At 37.2% G+C, this 24,787-nt stretch overlaps 1 protein-coding gene and 1 pseudogene across 6 annotated transcripts in view; one reads left to right on the top strand and one right to left on the bottom strand.

The window, feature by feature from the left end:
* Positions 1-24,787, bottom strand: part of CLIP4 (CAP-Gly domain containing linker protein family member 4) — an 87,162-nt gene that overhangs the window by 48,907 nt on the left and 13,468 nt on the right. For 4 of the 6 annotated variants that reach the window (XM_063078256.1, XM_063078259.1, XM_063078260.1 and 1 more), the window contains exons 1-5: positions 21,876-22,027; positions 16,515-16,662; positions 6,203-6,342; positions 5,355-5,448; positions 4,093-4,254 (exon numbers count right to left, since the gene is read on the bottom strand). In XM_063078256.1, the coding sequence (XP_062934326.1) occupies positions 4,093-4,254; positions 5,355-5,448; positions 6,203-6,342; positions 16,515-16,647 (529 nt within the window). In that variant the 5' untranslated portion in view covers positions 16,648-16,662; positions 21,876-22,027. Of the gene's footprint in view, positions 1-4,092; positions 4,255-5,354; positions 5,449-6,202; positions 6,343-16,514; positions 16,663-21,125; positions 21,791-21,875; positions 22,028-24,787 lie in introns of those variants that run through there. The other 2 variants (XM_063078257.1, XM_063078258.1) reach the window with 2 other exon arrangements.
* On the top strand, positions 370-2,726 carry LOC134363259 (DNA polymerase iota-like; annotated as a pseudogene).

Below are 24,787 nucleotides of genomic sequence, written 5' to 3'. Positions count from 1 at the left end.
TTTAAAAGCAATTAATGGCAACAATTCATATTTGTAAAAATAGCTAGTTTACCATAATCACTCATTAAATCTCTTGCATATTTGCCATGAAAACTACAGTGGAGTTTAAGTCATGGGTCAGCAAACTATGATCCATGGGCCAAATCTGACCCACCATCTGTTTTTATAAAGTTTTATTGGAACTCTCATTCATATACATATTCTCTATGGCTACTTTTATGTACAACTGAGTAGCTGTAACAGAGACCAAAAGGTATAAAAAGTCAAAAATATTTACTATCTATCCTTTGACAGAAAAAGATTGCCAACCCGTGGGAAGTAAAACAATGCAGAATTTTTAAACCAGTTAAAGACTAATTAAATATACAAATGCTGAAGCTGGGAGTGGAGCTTCAGGAAGAAGGTGGCCTTGACAAGGAAGAGGCCAAGGCTCGGGCCATGGAGCTGGCGTACGTGGGGGTAGCAGGCGGCTCACAGGGTACACCAGGGCCTGAAGAACCCAGTGGCCTCCTTGGGTGTAAATGAGAAGGGATTCAGCAGAAATATTTCTTGATTACATGGAACTAGGAAGCTAGGAAACTTGGAGTTAAGAAATGTATGAATGTCAGAGATGCAAAGAAAAGTATCCACAGTTGGTACCTAATGTTAATGGCAAAGACTTCACACATTACAGAGAGATGTCTTGTAAGGCTACAGAATTGTTGGAAGAATTTAGTCCAGTTGTTGAGAGACTTGGATTTGATGAAAATCTTGTAGATCTAACAGAAATCGACAAAGTTGAGAATAGACTACAGCAGCTTCAAAGTGATGAACTTTGAGCAGCGACTGTCGGGTCATATATACAATAATCAGTCTATAAACCTGCATGACATCTTGCACATAAGACTAGTTGTTGGATCTCAGGTTGCAGCAGAGATGCAGGAAGCCATGTATAATCAGTTGGGGCTCAATGGCTGTGCTGGAGTGACTTCTAATAAACTACTGGCAAAATCAATTTCCTGCGTCTTTAAACCAAATCAATAGGCAGTCTTACTACCTGAAAGTTATCTAGACCTCATTCATAGTTTGAACCACATACAGGAAATACCTAATGTTGGTTATAAAACTACCAAACATCTTGAAGCATTGATTATCAATAGTGTGCATGATCTCAAACCTTTTTTTCATCAAAAATGTTGGAAAAGGAATTAGGAATTTCCATTGCTCAATGTATCCAAAAGCTCAGTTTTGGAGAGGATAACTCCTGTGACGCCCTCAGGACAGCCTCAGTCCTTTAGTGAATAAGATTCATTTTTTAAAAGTTCATCAGAAATTGAAGCTAAAAAACTGATTAAAGAACTTCTTGCTAGTCTTTTGAACAGAGTATGCCAAGATAGAAGGAAGCCCCATACAATAAGATTGATAATCCATCAGTATTCATCTGAGGAGCACTGTAGTTGTGAGAGTTGTCAGTACCTATTGCATCCCATGTAATTCAGAAGTTAGGGACAGGAAATTATGATGTGATGACACCAATGCTTGATATACTTATGAAACTTTTTTGAAATATGGTGACTGTAAAGATGTCATTTCACTTTACCCTTTTAAGTGTGTGCTTCCGCAACCTTGAAGCAATAAATACTAAGAAAGGGCCTACTGATTCTTATTTAACACATCATTAACAACTTCACACTCCAGCCAGTGCAGTTTTAAAATGATTATATATAGTGACCCTCTCAAGGCTGGAATTTTTTTTTTTTTTCTTTTTGGTGGCTGAGCAGTACAGGAACCAAATCCTTCACCCTGGTGTTACAAGGCCAAGCTCTAACCAACTGAACTGGTCTGTTAGCTCAGTTGGTTACAGCATAGTATGATAACAAGGTCAGGGATTTGGATCCCTGTACTGGCCAGCTGCCAAAAACTAAACTAAACTAAAATAAAATAAATAAAATAAAATGAAAGACACTCACATGGAAGTGTTTCCCAAAGACAAAGAATCAAACTGGGATTTTCTACCAAGTGTAAGACTTGACAGTACAAGTCTCTTGTAGATACTACAAATTTTTCTAAAGAAAAAGACACTATTGAATTCCACTATTCACTTCTTGAGGGTGTTCACCAAGAAGTCTTTAAGCAGCTTCCAGTAGGTATTCAAGAAGAAATCCTTTCCAGAAAATCTAGGGAAACATTTCAAGGGAAAGGAAGTCTGAGCTGCCTCTGAAAGAATATTATCTTTCTTTTCTACAAAACCAATGCAAGATATTCCCTTAAATCCTAGAGATCATTTACCCGATAGCAAGCAAGTATCCTCTGTAACTCCTTGTGAACCGGGAACATCTGGCTTAAATAGCAGTAATTCCTCTTACCTTTCTAGCCAAAAGGATTATTCATATTATGTAGATAATAGATTAAAAGATGAATAAATGAGTGAAAGACTTAAAAGTCTCAAGGATTTCACTTTTCAAATACAATCCCCATTGTATCTGTTTCCATTCATTTCCAAATTTGCACAGTGAGAAACTTTTCTCCAAAAACTGAACTACAGACAGCCACAGCAAATGATAGCAACAGTCTCTCATCATGAAGGACTTACAGATAATAGAGAGCAAGATTCTGTTGATGAGAAAATTACTTTTCCTTCTGACATTGACCCTCAAGTTTTCTGTGAACTACCAGAAGATGTACTAAAAGAACTGTCGGCTGAGTGGAAGAGAACAGGATCAGATTTCCACACTGCACATAAATAAGCATGTTCAGAAAAAAGGTCTAAAATGCAAGGGAAGTATGGCTGTTGTCAGATTAGCAGTCTATTAAGCTCTTCTAAACGAAACACTAATGATATTCAATAACATAGAAATCTAAGGAAAAATGTTCCAGATAAAGCAAAAATAGTTACAGGAAGTAAATTCTGGCACAAAGCATAAATTATTCATAACGGAAGAAATAATGTAAAATATTATCTTCCTTTTACTTCTAAACTTATTTTATATTGCTTTTCAATAAAAGGAAATCATGGTTAGCACTAAACAAATAAGTAAACATAGAAATGCTCACATTCATCCTGATTCACAATACTCTTCTCAACAAATGAATTTGGACTTCATAACAAGAAAAGGAATCCTGCAATTCTAAGGACACTCTAATAACATTCAATAAATCATCATTATGTTATTCTTAAATACAGGATATCTCTCAGATTTGAGAATCACAGTTTGAATATTTTCTATAACAAGGTTTTAATATACCTCTGGTTCTGCAAGTCCTACCTTAATCTAAATGACACTATCCCCATTAAGCCCTACTTACTATTGCAAACAATCCAGGCATGATCAGGACAAACTCTCCTGAATTACTAAAGACATAATACTGTCAACAGAGGCTTTCTTCCCAACATCATTCAGAAAGTGAAAAGATACAATTTTAAAGAGAAAATGAACAATTATGCAAATCAGAAGGGAATTATTGAATCCCTAGAACATGTCTTCTACAATGGGGAAAATATTGTACATTCTCTTTAACTTAAAGTAATACTACTCACTTGTCCTCATATTTTTCTCAAAAGAAAACTGACCTCCAAGAGGAAGACAAGAGAGAAAATCAAAATACCAGGTCTGTGATTTAGACATTCTAATCTTCAATTTTAGGATATCATCAAGATATGAAAAAAAAAAAATCTGAAATTTTATCCTTTAAGTTGAATCACAAAATTTCAGAACTGAATGCCATCTAAAATAAGTATTCTTTATCATTTCAATGCCTAGCTCTGAAGGCTTTACTGCTCAATTCCTGGAACCCAAGCAAGACAAAAGAATTATAATGCACACAGAATTGATTACACATAAAATCCATGTTACACTGGAGAATTTGCAGAGATATGAAAACCCAGAGAACACTTTTTTTATTTTTAATCTCTTTGTACTAAGCCTTTTGTGCTTTTGTTCAAGGACAGTAATTAATCTTCAATAAGGAAATTTTAAACTATCTCAGAAATAAAATGGGGTAGGAAGGCATATAAAGCAAGATAAATCAGAAGTAAAAACCTCCTTGAATTATAATTGTTATGCTACTACTAAAGTGTTGAATTAACAATAATGGTCAGCTGATAGTACTTGCCTTTGGGTTTTGATGTCTTCAAGATCACTCTTATAAGTTCCGGAACATCAAAATAAGCAGCATAATGCAAAGCATTCATGTTTGTCCAGCGACTCCGCAAACTAACATCTGCTCCCAGATCAATGAGTTGAGTTGCAAATTTTACAGCTGTCTCCACATCACCTGAAGAAGATTTTCTAAATTATTTTTCTTTAGTACAAATTCTAAGTTCCAATGGACAGCTATCTACCACCTTATGTAAAAAGCCAAAGCAAATAGCATACTGAATACACACTTACTCCTCAAAATTTCACTTTCAGGAATTTATTCTAAGAAAATAATCATACTCAGGGATGCAGATAAGCACTTAGCTGTAAAGATATTCACCACTGTACTGTTTATTATGAATAGAATTCCAAAACAAATTGAAAGTACAATAATAAGAAATGGTTAAGTAAATTGTGGTATCCATTCAACAGAATATTAAGAAGCCATTGAAAATAGTATACTACACCAGTGCTCCTCAAATTGTGTTCTGTGGACCACTGCCAGTCCCAAACTATAATGTTTATACTTTCTGTAACTCTTTTCTTTTTCCCTATTTAATGTTTCTTCTGAATATATTAACTGAAATGTAATTTTATGCCTTTTGAAAAATATTTGGGCTTATATTTTATGTCTTTATTTCATTTTTATATTATAAATTCATTTTTATTTTATTTTACAAAAGTATCAGTCCATGACGGATTGAAGGATGGAGTCTTTCACCAATAGCTTAAGAAGCACTGTATCAGACTACTGAAACAGGGAGAGACAATCACAATATACGGTTAAGAGAAGCAGGTTGATTAAATGGTAAAGCAAAGGAGAATACCAATTTTGGAAAATATGCACATACATTATGTATGTAGGAACAGACCTTATGCAGGCCTAAAGACTGGGGTCTGTAGGAATTAGTATGCCCACAAAACTGATCGTGGATTGTCAAACCTTGCTGTAAATGTTCAGGAAGATTCTAGGATTTTACCAGTTACTTTCACCTGGTCAGCAGTCAGGCATGGAGCCTGTTTCAGAAAAGTAGAGAAGTACCAGGAGGGTATAGAGACATCCCTGAGAAAAGGGAGCAAGGTTTTTGGAATGACCTAACTGAATCCTCACCTATTCGGGCAGTATTATTATCATTAGTTGGGCACCTTCCCAGGGACTTTGATTGGCATAAACAGAGATTACATAAACACAAGAGTAGACGATCTAAGCAATTAACAGATTTACCACATACATACCAATACCGTGAGCTCCAGATTTGCAGGTGTAATGTAAGAGAGTCATATCTGTCAGTCCATCTCTATCATTCACATTACAACCTCTCTTAAGAATCTGAGGAAGCCAAGGACAATGTGATTACAAAGCGACTACTACATTACTGATTACTTTCAAACCAATGCTAAGGATCCAAGGTAGCCTATCTTATATGAATTACTTCTCAGTAAAATGTATAAATAGAATTGGCTTCTCTTATGGGTAAATTTTAAATCTGTACTCAGCAACAATAATGAAAATTAAACTTGTCACCAGACTGGAAGAAATTATCTAAAAAATTATTCCAAAGTAATCCCCAACTACATTCCTCTCAAAAATGAGCAAAATTTTCTTTCTAATGGGTGGAATGCTATTTGAAAAAAGTATAAGTGCTCTCTTCCAACAACATGCTATGTGCTGATCAAGAAATCTTCCCTTAAAAACAAAATATTTTTGAAAAATTATATTTAAGCCTAGATCCTTACCAAAACCACACATAAGTATAGGCAGAACATGATGGTAATCAAATCCCCTCATGAAATGCATAAAAGTTTGCAAGATTAATCTGTACAAAGCAGGAAATAAGAAAAATGCCTCTCCCTCCTCCCCTCAAGGGTCTATAATGTCAGAACTCCAGGTGTAAGACACAGAGCATGAGGGAATAACAGCAAGAATGAACACTGCTAACTCGCTGCATGAAAAACCTGGAAATACAGATAACAAACATCCGAATCTTTAAAGGCGTTCTCCTTTATCACCATCTTTCTATTCACATGGGAAAAAATATTAACAATTCTAACAATGCCAAACTTAAAACCTAAAGATTCCTTACCTCATTTCCAATAATGTCAATGTTTTGCTGGACCTGAGGAACCCATTGTCTTAAAATGGCAAATAATTCTGAGACTGAAGTTTTGGGATCAAAGAGAATTTCCTGGCATGATGCATCATTAGGATCGAAGAAAGAAAACTCTGTTGAAATAAAAAAGATGTAATTAAATTTACTAGAAGTTTCAAATAAATATATTGAAAATAATAAACAATAAGACCAAGGTTCAAATGATACAAGTATATTTAGATGCTAGAAAAAGTAAGTTTTCCTTAAGCAATTCTCAAAACCAAAGTCAGGACCATCAAAAAGTATGAGGCTTGTCTGAACTGTGACAATAAGATTTCCATGTATTGTACTATATTTTATTTCAGATGAAACCAATGTGAGTGCACAGATCTCAAACCCTGAATTTTCCAGGTACTATTTCTAAGACACAGAAAATTTTTCAAAATTCTTATCAATATTCTTGCCTCTCAAAACATAAATGTCATTAGCAGTAGATTCACATCTATGATAGCTAATAATATTATATTGTATATTTCTAAATAGCTAAAAAAGAGGATCTTAAACATAATCACCACAAAGAAAAGATAAATGTTTAGGTGATGGATATGCTGTCTACTCTAAGTGAATCACTGTATACGTACTGAAACAACACACTGTACCCCACAAACAGGTACAATTAAAAATAAATAAAATCTTAGACATTTTTAACAAATTTAAAAACACACGTAAAAACAATAAATACACCAAAATATTAAGTGTGCTAGAAAAACTTATAATCTCAAATATTCTTTTTACTTCTCTGTATATTCCTAATTTTCTACAATAAACAAGCATCACTTTTCACCCACTTAGGAAAACATGAGAGGAAATGCTATTACAACCAATAAGGAAGTAACATCTCAATGCAAAAAACCTTGAGACAAGATGACTAGATTATTTTGGAATCTGTATTAGTAAAAACATGGAATATTACACAAAAATCAAACATGTGATTTAAATATATCTTAAAACTTCTTTCCTAAGATTCAGAGAAAAGTTAGGTATTGTTCTATAACTAGAGAATGGCTCATGAAGGAAGTAAGACATTTCAAGAGAATAAAATCAGGTTCTACTATCTTGACCCAAAAAAGGGAGGGAATATAAAAGAGCAGAAATATCTAAATAAGAAAAACATAAGAGAACTAACATTTCCTGAGCACTTACAACTTAACAAACACTTTATGAATCCTCACAAACACCCGACCTGGCAGGTATATTATTCTCATTTTGCATGAGAAAAACAAAGTTCAGATTAAATAATACTGGCTCAAAGTCACACAGCTGTTAAGTGGCAAATCTGGGATAGAAAACCAGGTCTGTCTCCAAAGACTCTTCTTTTCTCTATTATGCTATTTTGCTAAGATAACTCACTATTGAGCTCAGATTATAATAACATACATAAGTAGTGAGATTAATGGTTTTTTTAAATTTTCTTCTTTGTATTTTTATACATTTTCCAAAATATACTATGTACACATAATTCTTACTTTTTGAGTCAAGATACCTAAAAGACGAAGGGAGAGGCACAAAACCAAGGACATGTATAAAAGTAGAGCAGCAGTCTATTAGAAGAGAAAGACTAAAATTAGGAGATAGTATCCCAAATCTTAGGCAACAAAATGGTCCTGGTTAAAAAAAAAATCAAAATGGAGGCCAGAATAAGCCTTTGCCTCTGAGCCACCGTCCCACACCCAGCTCAGCAAAACTTATAAGACCTATTTCCCAATATACCTACTTAAACTGTACATGAAACTTGAGCTTCTTTGTCAGCATGACTCAGCACATTATAGCAAACAAGTGATGGCTTAACTAACCTGTTTGCCTTAACCAATGAGAATTAAGTTATATGAACTTCCTCTTTTATGCTATGCTATAAGCTTCATGAGACAAGTCTCTTACACTTTCAGTTTTGAAGTCTCCCTATTGGCAAACAGTTTATTTCTCACCCAATAAAATATTTATATCAAAAAAAGCCTTCTGAGTTTTCTTTTGACAGTTTTTGGTGTCAGAAGTGAGATGAGCAGAAGACCCCTGATGAGCCCTGAGGCTAGTGAGTGACCACATACCCACAGAGCCTACTGTGCTCTCTGCTTTCTCACCCAACCGTGGATTCTACAGCAAGTCTCTTTTGAATTCCAGCTCTACTCCCCTTGTGTTGAGCTCTGATTTTGTTGAGTGACCTTTGTTGAAGTTTCTTGGTAGGTCACTCTATTCTGTTCTAAAGGGGGAGAAGGTAAACACATGATCCCCCATGTTTCAGAACAGCTGTTGAAAAATAGATTAAGACCACTTAGAGTATCTAAGGCAAAATAAATTCCACCTGGTCCAAAATAGAAAGCAAATGAATTCCACCTGGTCCAAAATAGAATGCATGCAAATAGAATGTAGAACACATTTGCTTACCATCTTGTGTCTTTTGAACAAATGAGTGAACTTCACAAAGGATAATTTGGAATTGCAGTGACCACTTTAAGGAAATTCTAACTAAGACAAGATAGCTCACACCTTAGGGGTGCCCTTGAAAGGAGAGGATCCTGAACCTCTCAGAGGCAATGGAATTCATTCTTTGACTTGTATGCAGAAGCTTCTAAATACAAAATGACTCAAGAATAGATGCTCTAAAAGATTCCTTGTAGCATGCAAATGAAAAATCTTTAGTAAAAAGCTTTAGCCATCTCAGCAGGTAACCACAACTTGTTCCATCTGCCAGAGGCATTATTTGGATCCAGATTCTTTTATAAACTAGTAAGCTTTGTGTTATTATACCTGACACATGGGTAAAATTTTGAAATGAAAGCTATAAGATTTCTAATTCTGTCTGTATGTTTATGTATAGGTATGTATGTTAAATATACATAGAAATAAAAACAAGTGGTTATATACATTAAGTATTCCTAAAACTCTCAGAAAAATAGGAACTAACCCAAATGCTTTTCAAGTTCACATGAATTGGGTAATCCTTGGTAAAGGGGAAAAAAAAAAAAAAGAATATGCCTTCAGAATTGTCAGCATCAAATATTATGTATACATAAACTTTCAATCTACCTAGGTTTACTTGTTAAATAAACTCATGTTATATAACAAGTGAATTACAAATAAGCTCATGCTACCTCTTTGTTATAAAATTTCTCAGAAAGAAAAATAACTTGAGATGCTTAGCTATTTAATGTCTCATGAAACTTTCATGAGTAATCCAGGCACAATTGTTAAGTGAATTAAACTGACATTAAGTTCACATAAAATACTGCAACATTAATTGCCAAACAAAAGTTTAAGTTTATCTAATTTTGGAGAGAGGAACTAAAAATATTTGGGTCTCTTAGTAAACATGTCCTGGGCTACATCGAAATGTTGAACTATGAGGAAACATATGCTTCTAGAAATTACAAAATTATGTGTTCATAGATTTGCCAATCACAGAATGCTAGCACAACAGTTACGAAAAGGTATCAGTTATGAAGATGTGTTTTTTGTTGAGGAAAAAGTAAAATGAAGGACAAAAACTAAATGGCTATCGAAAGTTGAGAAGAGAGAAAAATCTGTGTGGTCAAGCTGACTAAAATTGAATGAATATATTATCATTAATATCAAAATGATGCAAAACTATAATTTGAGCTCATCTCTGTTAAAACAATAAATTTTTTTTGGCATATTGGTCGGCTCTTGATGGAAGATTGTAAAGGTTTTTCTTTCACTTTCGAGTGGTCTGCCAGAGAAACAAAGATTCTGGGTTTTGTCAAGACCATTTCCTGTGCTTCATGTTGTCTTTGCCAGGTCTTTGATTACTTAAGTTTCTCTATTAAAGGAACCAAGGTTTTTGGCATTTTTTTTTTTTTTTTTTTTTACAACTTTATGGATTTCTGTATTTGTCTTTGAAATATGTGATTGTCGTTTTGGTTAAATGAATGACAAGTACTGGCAAACATATTCAATCAAGCGTTTTGAATGTTTTGACATTTTTGACAAACTTCCAAAAAATTCAAATTCAGAATAAAGTCTTTTTGACCTCTGACTAACTTTGGGATTTTTCAAAGGTCCCCAAAGGTCTCGAAGGAATTTATTCTCTATCCTTATTAAAAAAAAAAGAGAGAGAGATTAAACTAATTAGGCTCATTTGCATGAGAAACATATTCAAATTGAGATTCTTAACCTTCTTTATGTTATATTTGGATGGATATATATTATCCATCCATATATATGGATATATGTTCCAGAAATTGTACGAAATTCTTAGAAATCTGATATGGCCTAGTATAATGTTATCAATCATAATTCTGGTTATCTTGAAATGTCACAGAAATAACTAAATTTCCTTGTCAAATGCATTATAATAAATCTATCAAGCCTTTAACCAAGGTCATTTAAAGTCTTTTGTCATGCACAGTTATTATTTTACTGTGATGTTTTCCTGGAAGCTTTTGCAAGCATCTATGATACAAAATTACAAGAAGATGTATAGAAAAGACTCTCACAAGTACAGGTTTCTGATAACTTTAAGATCATACCATTGGACTGGGTAAGAATTTCCAGAATTCCAATGGAAAACTAACAGATTCATGAGGCTGCTAAACCAAAATCAAGCAGAAAAAGAATTACAGTGGACCGAATAAATTGATAAGGATGATTAAAATTTTTATGACTTTGTTTGAAATATTGCTGGTTCTTTAATGTTTTGTTTTCCAGATTTAAAGGACGCTTTTTCTCTTTTAAGATCTATAACTTATAGCAATTTAGTATACTTTTATAAGTAAAAACAAAACATTTATTTTTTTCTCCCTACCTGACCCCTCCAGAATTCTGAAACTCTTATTGAGTATTCTTTATTTTCATGGCAATACAGGCATTTACATAAGTTCAACAAGAATCTGTTTTCCTTGTAACAGGACACAAACGGACAAAGTCCTTGGCTTGATTTCTTAGCCTAGAAAGGCTTTTAAAAGTTTAACCTTGGATTCCTTTTTACCAGAAAGTCTTAAGGAACTCAGATTGACTTCATGGAGCCATTAAAGCCCCTTGGATATTACCAAAGCTTAGACTGGAATGTCATATTTGGGAATGTGCACAAAATCACTATTCTCACTGCACTTATGTAAATAATCAAGCCAATCAAGTTTAATAAAACTAAACTTATTTTGCCAACAAATTAGTCTTGCTGTTACTATCTTTGGCAGAAGTGGGGTTGACTGTAGAGAGGAAAATATGTGTTTCTGCAAAAATCTATACAGCACCCATTATCAGATTCTAGTCCTGTTCATTGTCTTTGAGGTTTTGTTATCTATCCGTAAACGGAACCAGATCCTGAATTCTAGTTTCCTCTAATATCTGGTTACAACTCTCCAAACTAACATTTCTAGTTTCCTAAAACCGCCCTTTTCCCCAGGCCCTGCAAGCTAATTATAACCCATTTGATCTTTTTCATTGGTTAAATTTAGGAAAGTGGGCATGATGGCTTCAGGACACTCTTTGGACCCTAGGTATTATCCTCCTGATAGTAATTCTCACGTCCTCTCTTGTGTATTGTATCCTTTCAAGGCTTAAATGCTTTTAAGCAGCCACTGAATTGGCAAATTATTTCTATGAGATTCAAACAACAAAAACTACATAGACAAAAATCATCAGAAGAACCTACAGATACTCTGGATTTGTGACCTTCAGATGTCCACGGAAGAACAAATAACATGTGGTGACCAAGAGTAACACTAAATGGTTGGTCACACTCTCAGTTCAACTGAAATCAGAAAAACAATCGGTACACAACTTGGAGAAGCAACTTGCATGGCTTCTTGAACACATATTTGAGTGTGTTTCTTATAAATATCAGTTAACTGAATTTTCTTTCAGTCTAATTCATTTGCCCATTCACTAAATATTTAGTCACTTTTCTAGGCGTTGGGCATTTCTAGTGAAATTTCTGAATATATACCTAAACAGACTCTTCTGCATACAAGAATGCTTATTCCAGCACTGATTACAATAGGAAAAAAAATTGGAAAACTGAAATATCTCCCCATAGAGGAATGGATAGAAAATGTTATATTCATAGGATGGACCCTATACTTATTTCCAATTAAAGAAATGAATTAATAAAGTCATGTATCGACAAGAATAGCTCTCAAAAAACATTAGTGAATAAGTTGCAAAATGATATATAAATATCTATCATTTACATAAAATTGTTAAGTATACAAAACAGTACTATAAATTGTTTACAGGCCCCCATACATGTAGTAAAAGTATAACAACACGGTCTGAAATATTCACATTAAATATAAGATAGTGGTTGCAAGGGGGATGGGACTAGAAAAGAATTTGAAGGAAATTTCAACTTTATCTTTAAGGTTTTATTTCTTTTAACTAAAACACAAGAGCTAAATATGACAAAATGCTGATATTTGTTCATTCTGATGATGAATATGTGTGATACACTAGGATACTTCAAAAAGTTCATGGAAAAACGGAATGAAAAGATAATACAAATATTTCCATGAGCTTTTTCAAGTACCCTCATATATATGTTTTCTATCATTGTATTTTCTGCATTTAAAAATTTTTTCCTGTTAAAAAAAAATACAATGGGGAAAAAAGACCCTATACACAATAACAAAAATAGCAAACATGCCAATAAATCTGTGAGGCTTATTTAAAGAAAACTAAAGGACAGGAGAGGAAACTTAAATGGAAATAGTCACATCATGTTCCTGGATTAGAAGATAAAATATTTAAAGCTGTCAATTCTCCTAAGAACAAGCTTTTAAATAATTTCAATTCTAATCAAAACTTCACAAAGATTGGCATGTGAGACAAAATAGAAAATTATTCTCTTGTTCATCTGTGCCAGCGGTACTCAAATATTAATATAGACAGGAATCACCTAGGGATCTAGTTACAATGTACATTCTGATCCAGTAAGTCTCAGGGAGAGCCTGAGACTGCATTTCTAACAAGCTCCCAGTGATGCCAATGTTGCTACACCAAGGACCACACTTTGAGTAGCAAACATCTAGAAAGTAAATGTAAGAGAAATAAGCAGGAACTTTTGAACAAAGACAAGTAATGGCTGGAGGACACTGGCCCAGTGAATACTAAAGCATACAACAATGCTTCAGTAATTAAATACTGAGGTAACAGCAAAATAGCAGGCAGCTCATTTAAATAATAATGATAACAGGTTATACTTATTAAGTGCTCAACAGATGTCAGGGATTGTTCTATAAAAGTTATGTATACTAACTTATTTAATCTTCATAACAACCACATGAGGTAGGTACTTTGTTATTCTCATTTCATTGAAGAAGAAAGAAAGGAATAGAAAAAATAAGCAATTTGACCAAATTCATACAACTGTTAAGTGATTAACTAGGATTAAGGCTAGAATGACCCATAATCTTAACCTCTATGCTATAATGCAATATATTAACATATCTAACTACATTTGAATTTTAAACTTCTATATAAAAAAATTAGTTTTAATGGGGAAGATGTCTCTGCTTCAAGTCAAAATGAGTAACGCAGATCAAATTTGCCGTTCCATATGAAACGACCAAAACACGAAAAAAATTAACAATGGTTTTCAAGACAGTGGGTATTAGTCAATGAAAGACAGTGATCCCTGAAGCATGGGATACAAACAAGGTGAGTCCTACAACTGACCCAGGTCACTGCCTTGGGACAGTCTCCAGGCCACAGTGCAGGGAGAAGGAGCCAAGAAGAGGCCCAGCAGACTTCCTGAGTTGAGAAGACAGAGCCAGATGTGAAGGGCACAGTACCAGAGAGAAGAGAGATGTAGTGCAAGAGAGCCCCTGAGATCCCTGGAACGTCCTCCTCAAGTATTCAGCACATGCTTGTGAGGAAATACCTGAAATAAGGGAACGAACCAACCAGAAGGAGTATACAACCACCTAACATTTCTTAGAACATATCTCCATGATTAAGTGGTGTATGACTGTACATGGGTAAATAAGATCTTATTATTTAAAATTTTTTAACAGATAATTCACTGTTTAAACAAAAATAATAATAAGGTATAGTGGGTATAAGGTATATGTAATGTGTGTTCTGTGTGAACTGGCTCTGGAGGCATTTCAAAGCAAAAGATTCCAAAAATCTTTGTGTAAAGACAGTAATATAATCTTACAGAGTAACCACCTTGAGAGTCAACACTGAGCTGCACGCCTAAGCTCTGGTTTGTGTGGACTGGTTTGTTTCTTGATTATAATCTCATTAGTCAGTCTTACAAATTCCTTACAAAGGCCTATGTGACCCTGCATGATCTGGCCCTGCCTTACTCTCCAATTTCAAGTCCTCTCACTCTGCGCCTCAATCACTTTGCTTGTCAGCCACAGAGGCCTTCCATGAATTCGTAGGATATACCAATTCTGTGCCTTTAATTTTCTGTTCTTCCCAGAACACTCCTTCCCAGGCTCTTCTCATGACTGGCTTCTTTTGATTCTTCAGATGACCAACCCCATCTCAAGCAGCCACCCTGCCACCATTACTCTCTACCACAGCACCCTGTTTCTCTTCTCCAAAGAACTCCTTATGCTATTTTTGTTTTGTTTATTCATCTGCTTTTGTTTATTGTCTTCCCACTAGAAGGTCTGTCTTAACTACTGTGGTATTCTCAGCATCCAGTACAGTATCTAGCACATAAGAGGCCTTCAATAAATATTTGTTCAGTAAATGCAATTCCGTATGCCATTTTTTAAGGGGATACTGACTACAGCATATCAAGAAAACAACTAGGATGAAAAGGGTCTAAAAATCCTGACAATGACGGACTGATGAAGGAACTAGAAATGTGTAGCTTAAAGAAGAAATAAAATGTTCAAATTATCTTCAAATACTTGAAGGCTATCACATAAAGAAGTATTTGTTCTGCATATCAAATAAGTACCAGCTGACCAAAGTTTCAGGGAGATGTACTTTTTGAGTCTACGCACAAAAATAATTTTATTACAACTAAAGATTTTTAACAATGAAATCCACTATTTTATTAGTTTCTAACTATTGAAGATATACAAGAGGCTAAATGGTCATCTGTCAGAGATCCTGAAAACAGAATTTCTATACTGGGTGGTGAGAAGGGAAAGCTGAATTTATAAGTACATACAGATTCTAAGAATCTGTAATTCTGAGAATACAGACAACAATTAATTTCAGTTATATGAGGGAACCAATATCCATTATCACATTTCATTCAATGTATTTATTCAACAAATATTGATTGAGCAACTAATATCAATGAATGACTATATCAGCTTTTATGTTATAAACAAAAATAAAACACGACTGCTACTCTATCTCAGAAAGCTATAGTCTTGGAAAGGAAATAACACAATTATAATGCAAGATAGAACAAGCAAGTTACAAAGTGCTTTAGTTCAAGGTTTCGCCCACATAACTGATTTTGTTGTATCTGAAAACAAACCCAGTCGATTTTTGTAACAGCTGAAAATAACTCCTAGGATCAAGGAACAGGTTTTATGTAACACTTCTGACAACTGCTATAGGTAAGCTGCTATAGAATCTGAATACTAAACAAACAGGACACTTGGAAATATGGAATTACTAGAATGAATATAACTAAATAGATAAATTTCCAATCCTGTAACATCATATCTACTAATATTTAAAAATGTTATCTTTACCTCCAAAGACAATTTGAAATGGTAAACCAATATTTTACTTGAAAAACTCTGTCTAAATTAAGAATGTAACAATTCTATTGAATTTATCTCCTGGTTTTCTTTTATTCACTTATCCACTATCTGATAAAAATATGGTGCTGGGGAAATAAGTTTAAATAAATGAAAACTGGAATGCTTCTAAATTAACATTTTATACAGGAGATTTAAATGGAACAATTTAAACATGAACCAATCTAATTCCACACTCCAGGGAAGAGTCTCTTACCCCCTCTGCCTAAGTACATGGCTTTTTAGCAAGTCAGTACATTTAATCAAAATAAATACATCAATAGCAGAAGAATGCTAGATGTCTAAGTGCCATTGCATTCTAAAAATAAAATCCTCTAAATCCATGATGGTGCTTAAAATGAACATTTTTACATAATAAAAATACTGACAGCTGAAATAAAGCTTTTAGCTTAAGAGGCAGAAAAAGCATAAGTAATTGTATTTTTGATAAAAGAAAACTTTAGCAATTTTATAAAAACCACCGCAAATGGTTCTTGGAAAAATTATGAGTACAAAAAGGGCATAAGACAGAGGTCAAGTTACCAGTTTATAAGCACAGCTACTTAACATACCACAGTCTGAAGGCATTGGTGCTGCAGAAATGGAAAAGATAACTGGTGTATCAGAACCTGGAAGTAAAAATGGGTATCTTGCAATCAAAGGATTTCCTTCTAATGGAAAATCTGGAAGGTCCTCTATGGTCATCTTCTAGAAAGCCACCTATAATAAAAAAGAAAAAAGGTGTTTCTACTTTATTTGTATGCAACCTAGAATGATTGCCTTCAATCACAAAAAGCCTAAAAGTTATTTTAATACTGACATCTTCAACTTCAACCTTCAAGAATTTCTTTATAAGAAGAAAAAAAAATTCCTTTCAGCAAGCTGTTGTTTAAAAATATACATTGCTTCACACTGCCTCTTATACAATCAGCCGCACATGTAGTCTTTCTAGACAAAGCTCAGGAGTAAAAAACTGTAATATGCAAAAACATTTATTTCCCAATAACGGGTGAAAACATTTTTAAGATGCTGAGCTAATCAAAATGGGTGACATCCTCTTACAGTAACAAACAAGGGCATCCCTTACGGACAGACCTTTAATTCTCACAACGCTGACATAGGTTAATAGCATTTGTCATCCAATAGCTCATGATGTGTGCTCATCACATGAAAATAATATAGTTTATGATGTTCTCATTATTTTCTGATATCCCAGAAAAATACTGAAAATGAGTCATGTCACTTTTACAAATCTAAAAGCTTACTGAGATTGTCCCACTTAACAATGCACAAGGATCCATTTATTCTATCCTAGCAGAAGATGGAAGGCTGGGCATTTTACTCTACATCACTTATATTACCTCTTTTTCCCAGAAAACATGAGCACTTAGAATAAATTTGCTTTAAATTAGACTTGTGCACCCTAGTCTACATCTCAGAAATGACAAAGAAAGCAGAGAAATTAAGTAAAACTAAACTATGAGGCTAAAAACCTTCCAATTCCTTTTGTGTCAGCTCTTTCAAGTCTGAAATATTATGAATCCCTATACCTGTTTTTAAACATAAGCAGAAAGTCATATTACAGAACCAAATAAAAATTATTTTAGATTATTTCAGTAGAGAGAATAGAATAAGTAAAAAATAGTTATTCGACAGCTTAATCTAATAGTACATAATGCCATGCTAGATATCACTCAATGTGTGCTCTATTATACTTGGTTAGCCAGCCCTATAACTAACTTGCCTTTACCATCAGCATCCCACTCCAAAGAAATAGTTAACTCTGAGCTAACTGGTTTCTTCTCAACTTTATTCATGTTTTCTTAACACTAGCAGAAACTGGAAAAGAGTAGGATTCTTTCTTTTTTCTCAAAAAGTGTACATTTATATGGACATGAATCTTACATATTTAATAACCTAATCCAGTTGTTACTATTTTAAAAGTATTCCAATTTTCTTGGATGCTAAAATTACTTGCCACCTAATACTTTGAATCATTTTGACATTAACCTTGCCACATAAGCAGGAAAATGATATGGTCAAGGAATTGGTGTTACCAGCAGTGGTGATCTCCCTTAAATACTATCAATTCCAAACAGTAAGGCACACCACACAGACAGCCCTCCTTCAACACCACAGCTTCTCCCTAACTCAAGATTTCTACTTGCTGGTCTCTACTTACTTGGCAGTAAACTTGGACAAATATTCTACGCATGGTATAAGGGTTCTTTTAAAGTCAAGAAACATACAATTTAATAAGTATCTATTAAAGAACCACTATGTACAAAGCACTCTTCTAGATGATTCAGAGAATATAACAATGAGTAACAAATAGATGGCCCATGCTTGTTAGGTAACTTACAATCTACTAGGGTGAATAAAATACCACTAATAACTATAGATTATGGGACAGAATGAGATATGTTCCATCACATAAGTACCAGGAACATTTGCTATAAGAATTTCTAAGAATCGGAAAAGGTGCGGTGAAGAAGGTATCACCTGAGATGAGTCTTGAAAGATGGGAGGCAGACATTGAGGCAGAAATTTAAAAGAGGAGCATTTTAAAGGAACAGTAAGGTGGAACTTGGGATACAGCAGCAAAACAGTAAAAAAAAAGTAAGGCGGTAATGGTTTTCTAGGGCTATACTAAGGAGTACTTAAATACCTGACCAAGACCAAACCACTTAATTCCATAAGCACTGGGATACGGACTTTTTTTTAAAAAAGAAAGCTGTGTTTTAGGAAGATTAATCTGACTATAATCACGCTTTGGGACTCAGACATGTTTTTTATACTCTTAATTCTTCAAGGTGTTTAAGTGGTTATCTTTCTGAGCTGGTTAGAGGAGCCACCAAATGACCCCCCTTTCAAAGGGTGTGGATTCCCATTCAAAAAAAATTTTTTGGAAAGTGATCCCCAGAGCACCCTTCATTTTCTTATAGACTGTTGAGAAGAAATCTAGGTTTATTAGAGGTGGGGGTGGTGAGGGGGATGGGAAGAGATTGGATAAGGGGCATAAAGTATGATTTTTAATAAAATATATTTACATGTAATAACTATATAATATATAACTATTATATATAATATATACATAACTATATCTTACACAACTAGATATAGGGTCTTACACACATGTAACAATTATTCAAATCCTAGATTCAAGGTGGAAAGATAATTTATGCAAGAAGATGTAATCAACTTAATGATTTTACATGTTAGATACTTCGAGCCCAGACAAGCTACAATATTATCCAACCAATGTAGTGAAAATTCTTTGCATTTTGTGTATTTATTGCATTTTTCTCTAGTACCATTTCCTTCCCTTCATGAAAAACCCACCATTCTATACACTTCTTTAAATATCCTTATAGTCTCAGAATCATCCCCTAAAAGCAATTTCTCAATCTAAAGACCTCTTGACCCCTGGGATCCTGGCCAAATGTAGAGGCGCACTGATCTGGACTGAGTATATACCTTCATTCCAAATCCTACCATGGTTAACTGGTAATAACTGATTATATAATGTAAGCCTAAGAAAAAGGTTGACCCTTATTAACTGTGTATGGAACAGATGCCCTAACAGTTACAATAGCTAGAATCAAATTCCCCAAACTTTGATTTAAACAGGAATTCCATCCTATCCATCACCCCAAGTTAGCTCTGAGCAAAAGCATTTGTAACATGGCTCTAATATCTCATGATTTTTCAAGGATCCTAGTCCACACCTTAACACAGAGCAGTGCTAAATGTAGATGTCCACTAATTTCTTCAGACCAGTTCAGGGATAGCACGGCTCCACGAAAGAGCCTCAGTTAGGCCAAGAGACTCCCTCAGATTTATTTAGGACATGGTTCAAGAGTAGCATCCTTGACCTGCTCAACTAATAGGAGACCCAAGATATGTCCACATTAGTTGGAATCAGGGGGCCCTTTCATTAAATTTCTTGCAGTACTTTATCATTAGTCTTTATTTGCATGAGATTCCAAAACAAGTAATCTAATCAATAAGCATTTAAGGCATACCTCCAATAATCCTTTTATTTGTTACCTATATAACATCTGTTCAATCACTAAACAGGTATTTACACTATTGGATACTTAGCCCTAGACCCTAGGAAGAATACGGAAGGTAAGTTACATGCTTTCAAGAAGTTATTTTATGCATTCCACAAATACTTAGTGAGCATGTCTTCCTAAGTCCTAAGGTGTGCATAGCAAAAGTAAAGAAAACAGATATGCCCTTACCCTCACATAGATTACAGCCTACTGTTGGATTCCTACAAGAAAGATGCAACTACTGTACAACAGTAAAAAGTGCTATGACTGAAGAGAGCTGGGTAGTATGAGAGTACTGATCCAAGAGGATTAGTGAAGGTTTCCTGGAGGACTAATAACTTAAAACTGTGAGGTCTGATCAGGTAGCTACCAGCCACATGTGGCTATTTAAACTAAAAATTCAACTCTCCCATTGCTCTAGCCCCATTCAAGTGCTCAAAAGCCATATATGGCTAATGCTACCATATTGTACAGTGCAGAAAGACCACTCCCCGGTGGCATAAATTTCTAATGAGCAGTACTGAAAGAAACTAGTGTAGCTCCTCTCTAGATAAGAAAACAACACAGAGACAACTGAAACAACAAAAAACAAATAAAAGGCTAACACACTAAACAAGCCCACAGCAGCATGGTTAATTATAAATAAAGAGGGAATAGTAAGCCTAAAGATAATCAGATGTTTGTAGGTTTAAACAGAGAGTAACAGTGAAGTTGATTCTATAACCTAAAGATAACTAATATATGTTTCAAAAATCAGAGTTGTTATAAGCAATAAAAGACAGCATATCAATATCATTTTTAAAAGGCCTTGCTATTGGAACTATATCTGGTAAACCCGAAATGTCTAAAATAAATCCTACAAAAGTATACCATGTGCTAACTCCATAAAATAAAAATAAGCATATTCATTGCATTTCAATATTGAGTCTTATATCCCAGGTAGTCCATATCAAAATGAAAGCATTAAAAAATGAATATTTATATTAGCAAAACAAGATGGAACCAAGATGATTTTGCATCATAAAAATGTACAAAACTAGACCTGTCATTTTCAAGTCTCTGCTTTCCCTCCATAGTTGCTACATTTCCTGCACCACCTGATCTTCTGCTATTTAGACGACTTACTTTAAATCGTGCTGAGGCTTCATAAACGACAACTGTCGAAGTGAAAGTGTAGCACAACAAATTTGGCAGATGCTTCTAAGGAGGAGGGTGTTTATTGAAATGTTTCAAAGGCGTCATTTTTTACTATGATCATGCTCCAGTATGAAGCAGTCTAGTTTGAAACACATAGCAAGTTAGTATCCCCTAAGAATATCACCCTTGATACATATCAAAACATTGTCTCAGAACAGAGTTGAAATCCAAATGGCCTGTACAGTCTCTGGAAGAAGTGACCCTGACAGCTATTTCAGAAGAACGCTCGCGTGGACGCGGCTGAAACGCGCCTCCGGTTAGGACAGGTCTCAGCTCACGTGCTCCTTCCAACTTCCCAGGACAGATGGTTCAGAATTGGGGAATCTCAGGCAGCAAAGGCCCGGAATGAAAGTCACTCGGTTCAGCGCTGGCGAAAGGCTTCCCCACGATCTAACAGCAAGGGGAGCCCCGGGCGGAGTCTGCGGCGGCCGGCGAGGGAGACGCCGACCGGCGCGCACGGCACCGCCACCGCCACCGCCACCGCCACGCGTGCGGGGGACTCCGGGCCCGCACGGGCGCCTGGTCCTCAAGTCCAGCGGTCCGTCAGCCTCGGACACGACAGACCCACGTCCCCGCCGGCTGGGCCGCGCCGCCCCGCCCCGGGGAGGCCTCCCCGCGTCCCCGCGCGGCCCTCCGCAAACCGCCAACCGCCCCGCGGGCCCCGCGCCGCCGCCCCACCTGCCTCCTCCGGGTGCTCTCGGCTGGGGACGCGGGGACGCGGGGACGCGGGGCAGAGGCCGACGGGCGCGCTCCCCGCCGGCGGCCGTCTCTGTGGCCGGCCCCGGAGCCTCCCGCCTCCCGCCTCCGCGACGGAGCCGGGCCCCACGCGGGGTCGGCGCGCGCGCAGTGCAGGCCTCGGCCTCGGCCCGGGCCCCGCGCACGCGCCGCGAGGGGGACCCGGAGCCGGGAGCGCGCGCTCGCCGCAGGCGGAGATGAGCCGGCGCAGCCTGCGCGGCAGCACGGCCTGGAGCGCTCCGTGGCGGCCCGGCCTGGTCCGGGCAGTGCTGTGGGGCAGCAGCCCCGGGCACGCCGGGCATACCCTCTTCCTGGCCGGCCTCCCTGTCTCCTCCCGGCCGGGCTGCAGCTTCTTGGAGGCAGGGACGGGGTCTTACCCTTTGGGGGCTCCCCAGTGTCCAGCCGCCCGTGGCCTAGAGTCCGTCCATCGGTCAGTCACCTGTTTGCAGGTCGTGCTGTAAAAAGCCTAGTCAGTGTTATGCCCAAGTTGAACAGTTAAACAACCAAGAGGAGGCAGAGGGGACACGTGAGTGTCATCGCAGGAGTCCATGTCCCTGCTGCTTTGCCCCCTCCTCACTCACCTACACTCCTGATCCCCCCCCCTCTCCAGCTCCCAGGCACAGGAAGGGGTGCGACTGTGACACCTAACAGACATGAACGCTGACATCCTGGTTTTCCGTCATCCAGGCTCCCCTTGAAGAGACCTAATGAGACCGTGACAGGTTTGTAACACGGAGTCAGTAGCGTTACACCATAACAACTCTCTCTGGGGCCTACACAAACTACTACACCGTACTGCACGTTCACCAGACACGGTGTCTGGCAATATCATGTTGAATGAATGAATGAATGAATATCAGTGTCTCTGCAACAGTAGAGGTAAGTGCTCACCACGCAGGAGAGCATCTTTTCCTGTTAGAATCATTGATCCCGGGGACTAGAAAAAGACCCCCTTCCAGTTGCCTGGATCCTCCTTAATACGTCCTCCCACCAAGTGGCCATAGTTGAACACCTCCAGCAACAAGGAACTCACTATCTTTTATCTCTGACCAACCTTTTGGGAAATGCCTTCCTACTTTGGGAGCTAAAATCCAGCTCCCTGCATCTCTGCCTCTCTGGGTTCTGTTTCCACCCTGGGAGTCTCAGATCCAGTCTATCTCCAATTCAAGGTACCCAGGACAAACATTCTCTGTCTCTTAGGCTGCTCCTCATATGACATGGTTACAGTACCACTCACCAGCATGTCGAGGAACTCTTTAGGATGTATCCCAGCTTGTCCAGCGCTCTCTTAAATGTGATGCTCAGGAATGAATGGATGGCCTGTCAAGTGCAGAGAGGACAGAGACTGCCACCTCTTTCTCAGTCCTATGCTTCTGCTAACATAGCTCAAAATACAACAATAGTTGTTTGCAGCAGTCACATCATATTGTTGAGTTGGGTGGAGCACACTGTCAACTAAAACCAACGGTGCTTATGCAATATTTAAATACCGTGACCATCCCACATCCCTGGTCAGCTGCCAGTTTCTCTGTTCCTGCAGGCTCAGCATCTTCGTGCACTCTCAGGGATGATAATGTGACACAGATGCTTCCTCCTCCCTTTGTAGATTCCACTTCTCTCTCCCTGCTCTCATCACACCCTCTTCTTGTCTGACCCACCCACTTCTTTACCTGGTTAAAAGAAGGAAGGTAATCTGCCTTTGCTTAGCTTTAAGCACCTGTAATGAGGTCTATTGTCATTGAACCACAGAACCTCATAAAGATCTGTGTGTAATAGAAGAAGCTATTAGTGAAGTTTCCACAGGTGTACAGTCACTTTTACTGCTGATTTAAATTATCCCTCTGAGATACCACTTTTAGTATATGACACAGTGTGGCTAGCTGAGTTGTTCTTAGCATAATAAAGGTCTCTCTTAGAACCAGCCAGGCCACCACTGCTTTTTCTGCTACAGCCAAACACCATACAGTACATAGGTAAATTCCCAGGATGCCAAGCCACCAGGGAGAGAGTCTCCTCTCACCTGTTGCCTTTGTTCAAAAAACTGAAGTTAACCCGTAGTCCACCATCCAGAATGCAAGCGCAAATTGGAGTTGTGCTTCCTGGAACACCCCATGAGTCACAGAAGCCTTAGAACCAAGTATTTCCCAGTTAACAAGAATGAGACTGGGCAATGATGTGGGGCCCAAACCTGGAACTTGAACTACCCACCAGGGTGGAAAAGCACATGGGGATACGGTCTAGCTGCAGCTGCTGAAATTCAATTATATCTGAAGGCACAAGGTTCCTGAACAATGTAGCAGTAAACCACAGTGCCAGGAGGTGATCAGCACTGGTAGTCAGCCTCACAGCATGGAAAAGGGACACTGCTGACTGACCACCACCTGGCACTTTACCTACGGAATCTTACTTGTCTTCAATTTACTGAAGAAGAAACAGACTCCAGAAGGCAATGTAACTTGCTCCAAGTACTGTAGGAAAGAAATATGAATCAAACCTAAGCCTGCCTTATCTGAAGGCCTCAGCTGATCCACAATTTTGCATCACCTACATAAGGTGTCCTTTCAGGCATTAAGGACCCAGAAATGGTTGCATAGAACATTCAGAAATTCAGGCAGACCATCAGTCAGTACCAGGAAGGTCTGTCGGTAGCTATCAGGACCCCAAACCATGAGAAAAGGGTTAGAGGAAACAGGCAAAAGAAGGCAGGGTTGCTGCTCTTACATGGAATGGATATCGGGCAAGATATCATTCACAGGGGAGGAAGACAAGGACTCAGTTTCTACAATGTAGATGTGCAAGGGGACTGAGACTTTCAGACCACGAAAGACACCCAGCATCAGAATTGGGGCACTAGA

This window comes from Cynocephalus volans, chromosome 14 (assembly GCF_027409185.1).
Source record: "Cynocephalus volans isolate mCynVol1 chromosome 14, mCynVol1.pri, whole genome shotgun sequence".
In the NCBI taxonomy this organism is placed as follows: domain Eukaryota; kingdom Metazoa; phylum Chordata; class Mammalia; order Dermoptera; family Cynocephalidae; genus Cynocephalus; species Cynocephalus volans.
The sequence above is the reverse complement of the archived record's forward strand: the minus strand, read 5'-3'. Positions and strand labels throughout refer to the sequence as shown.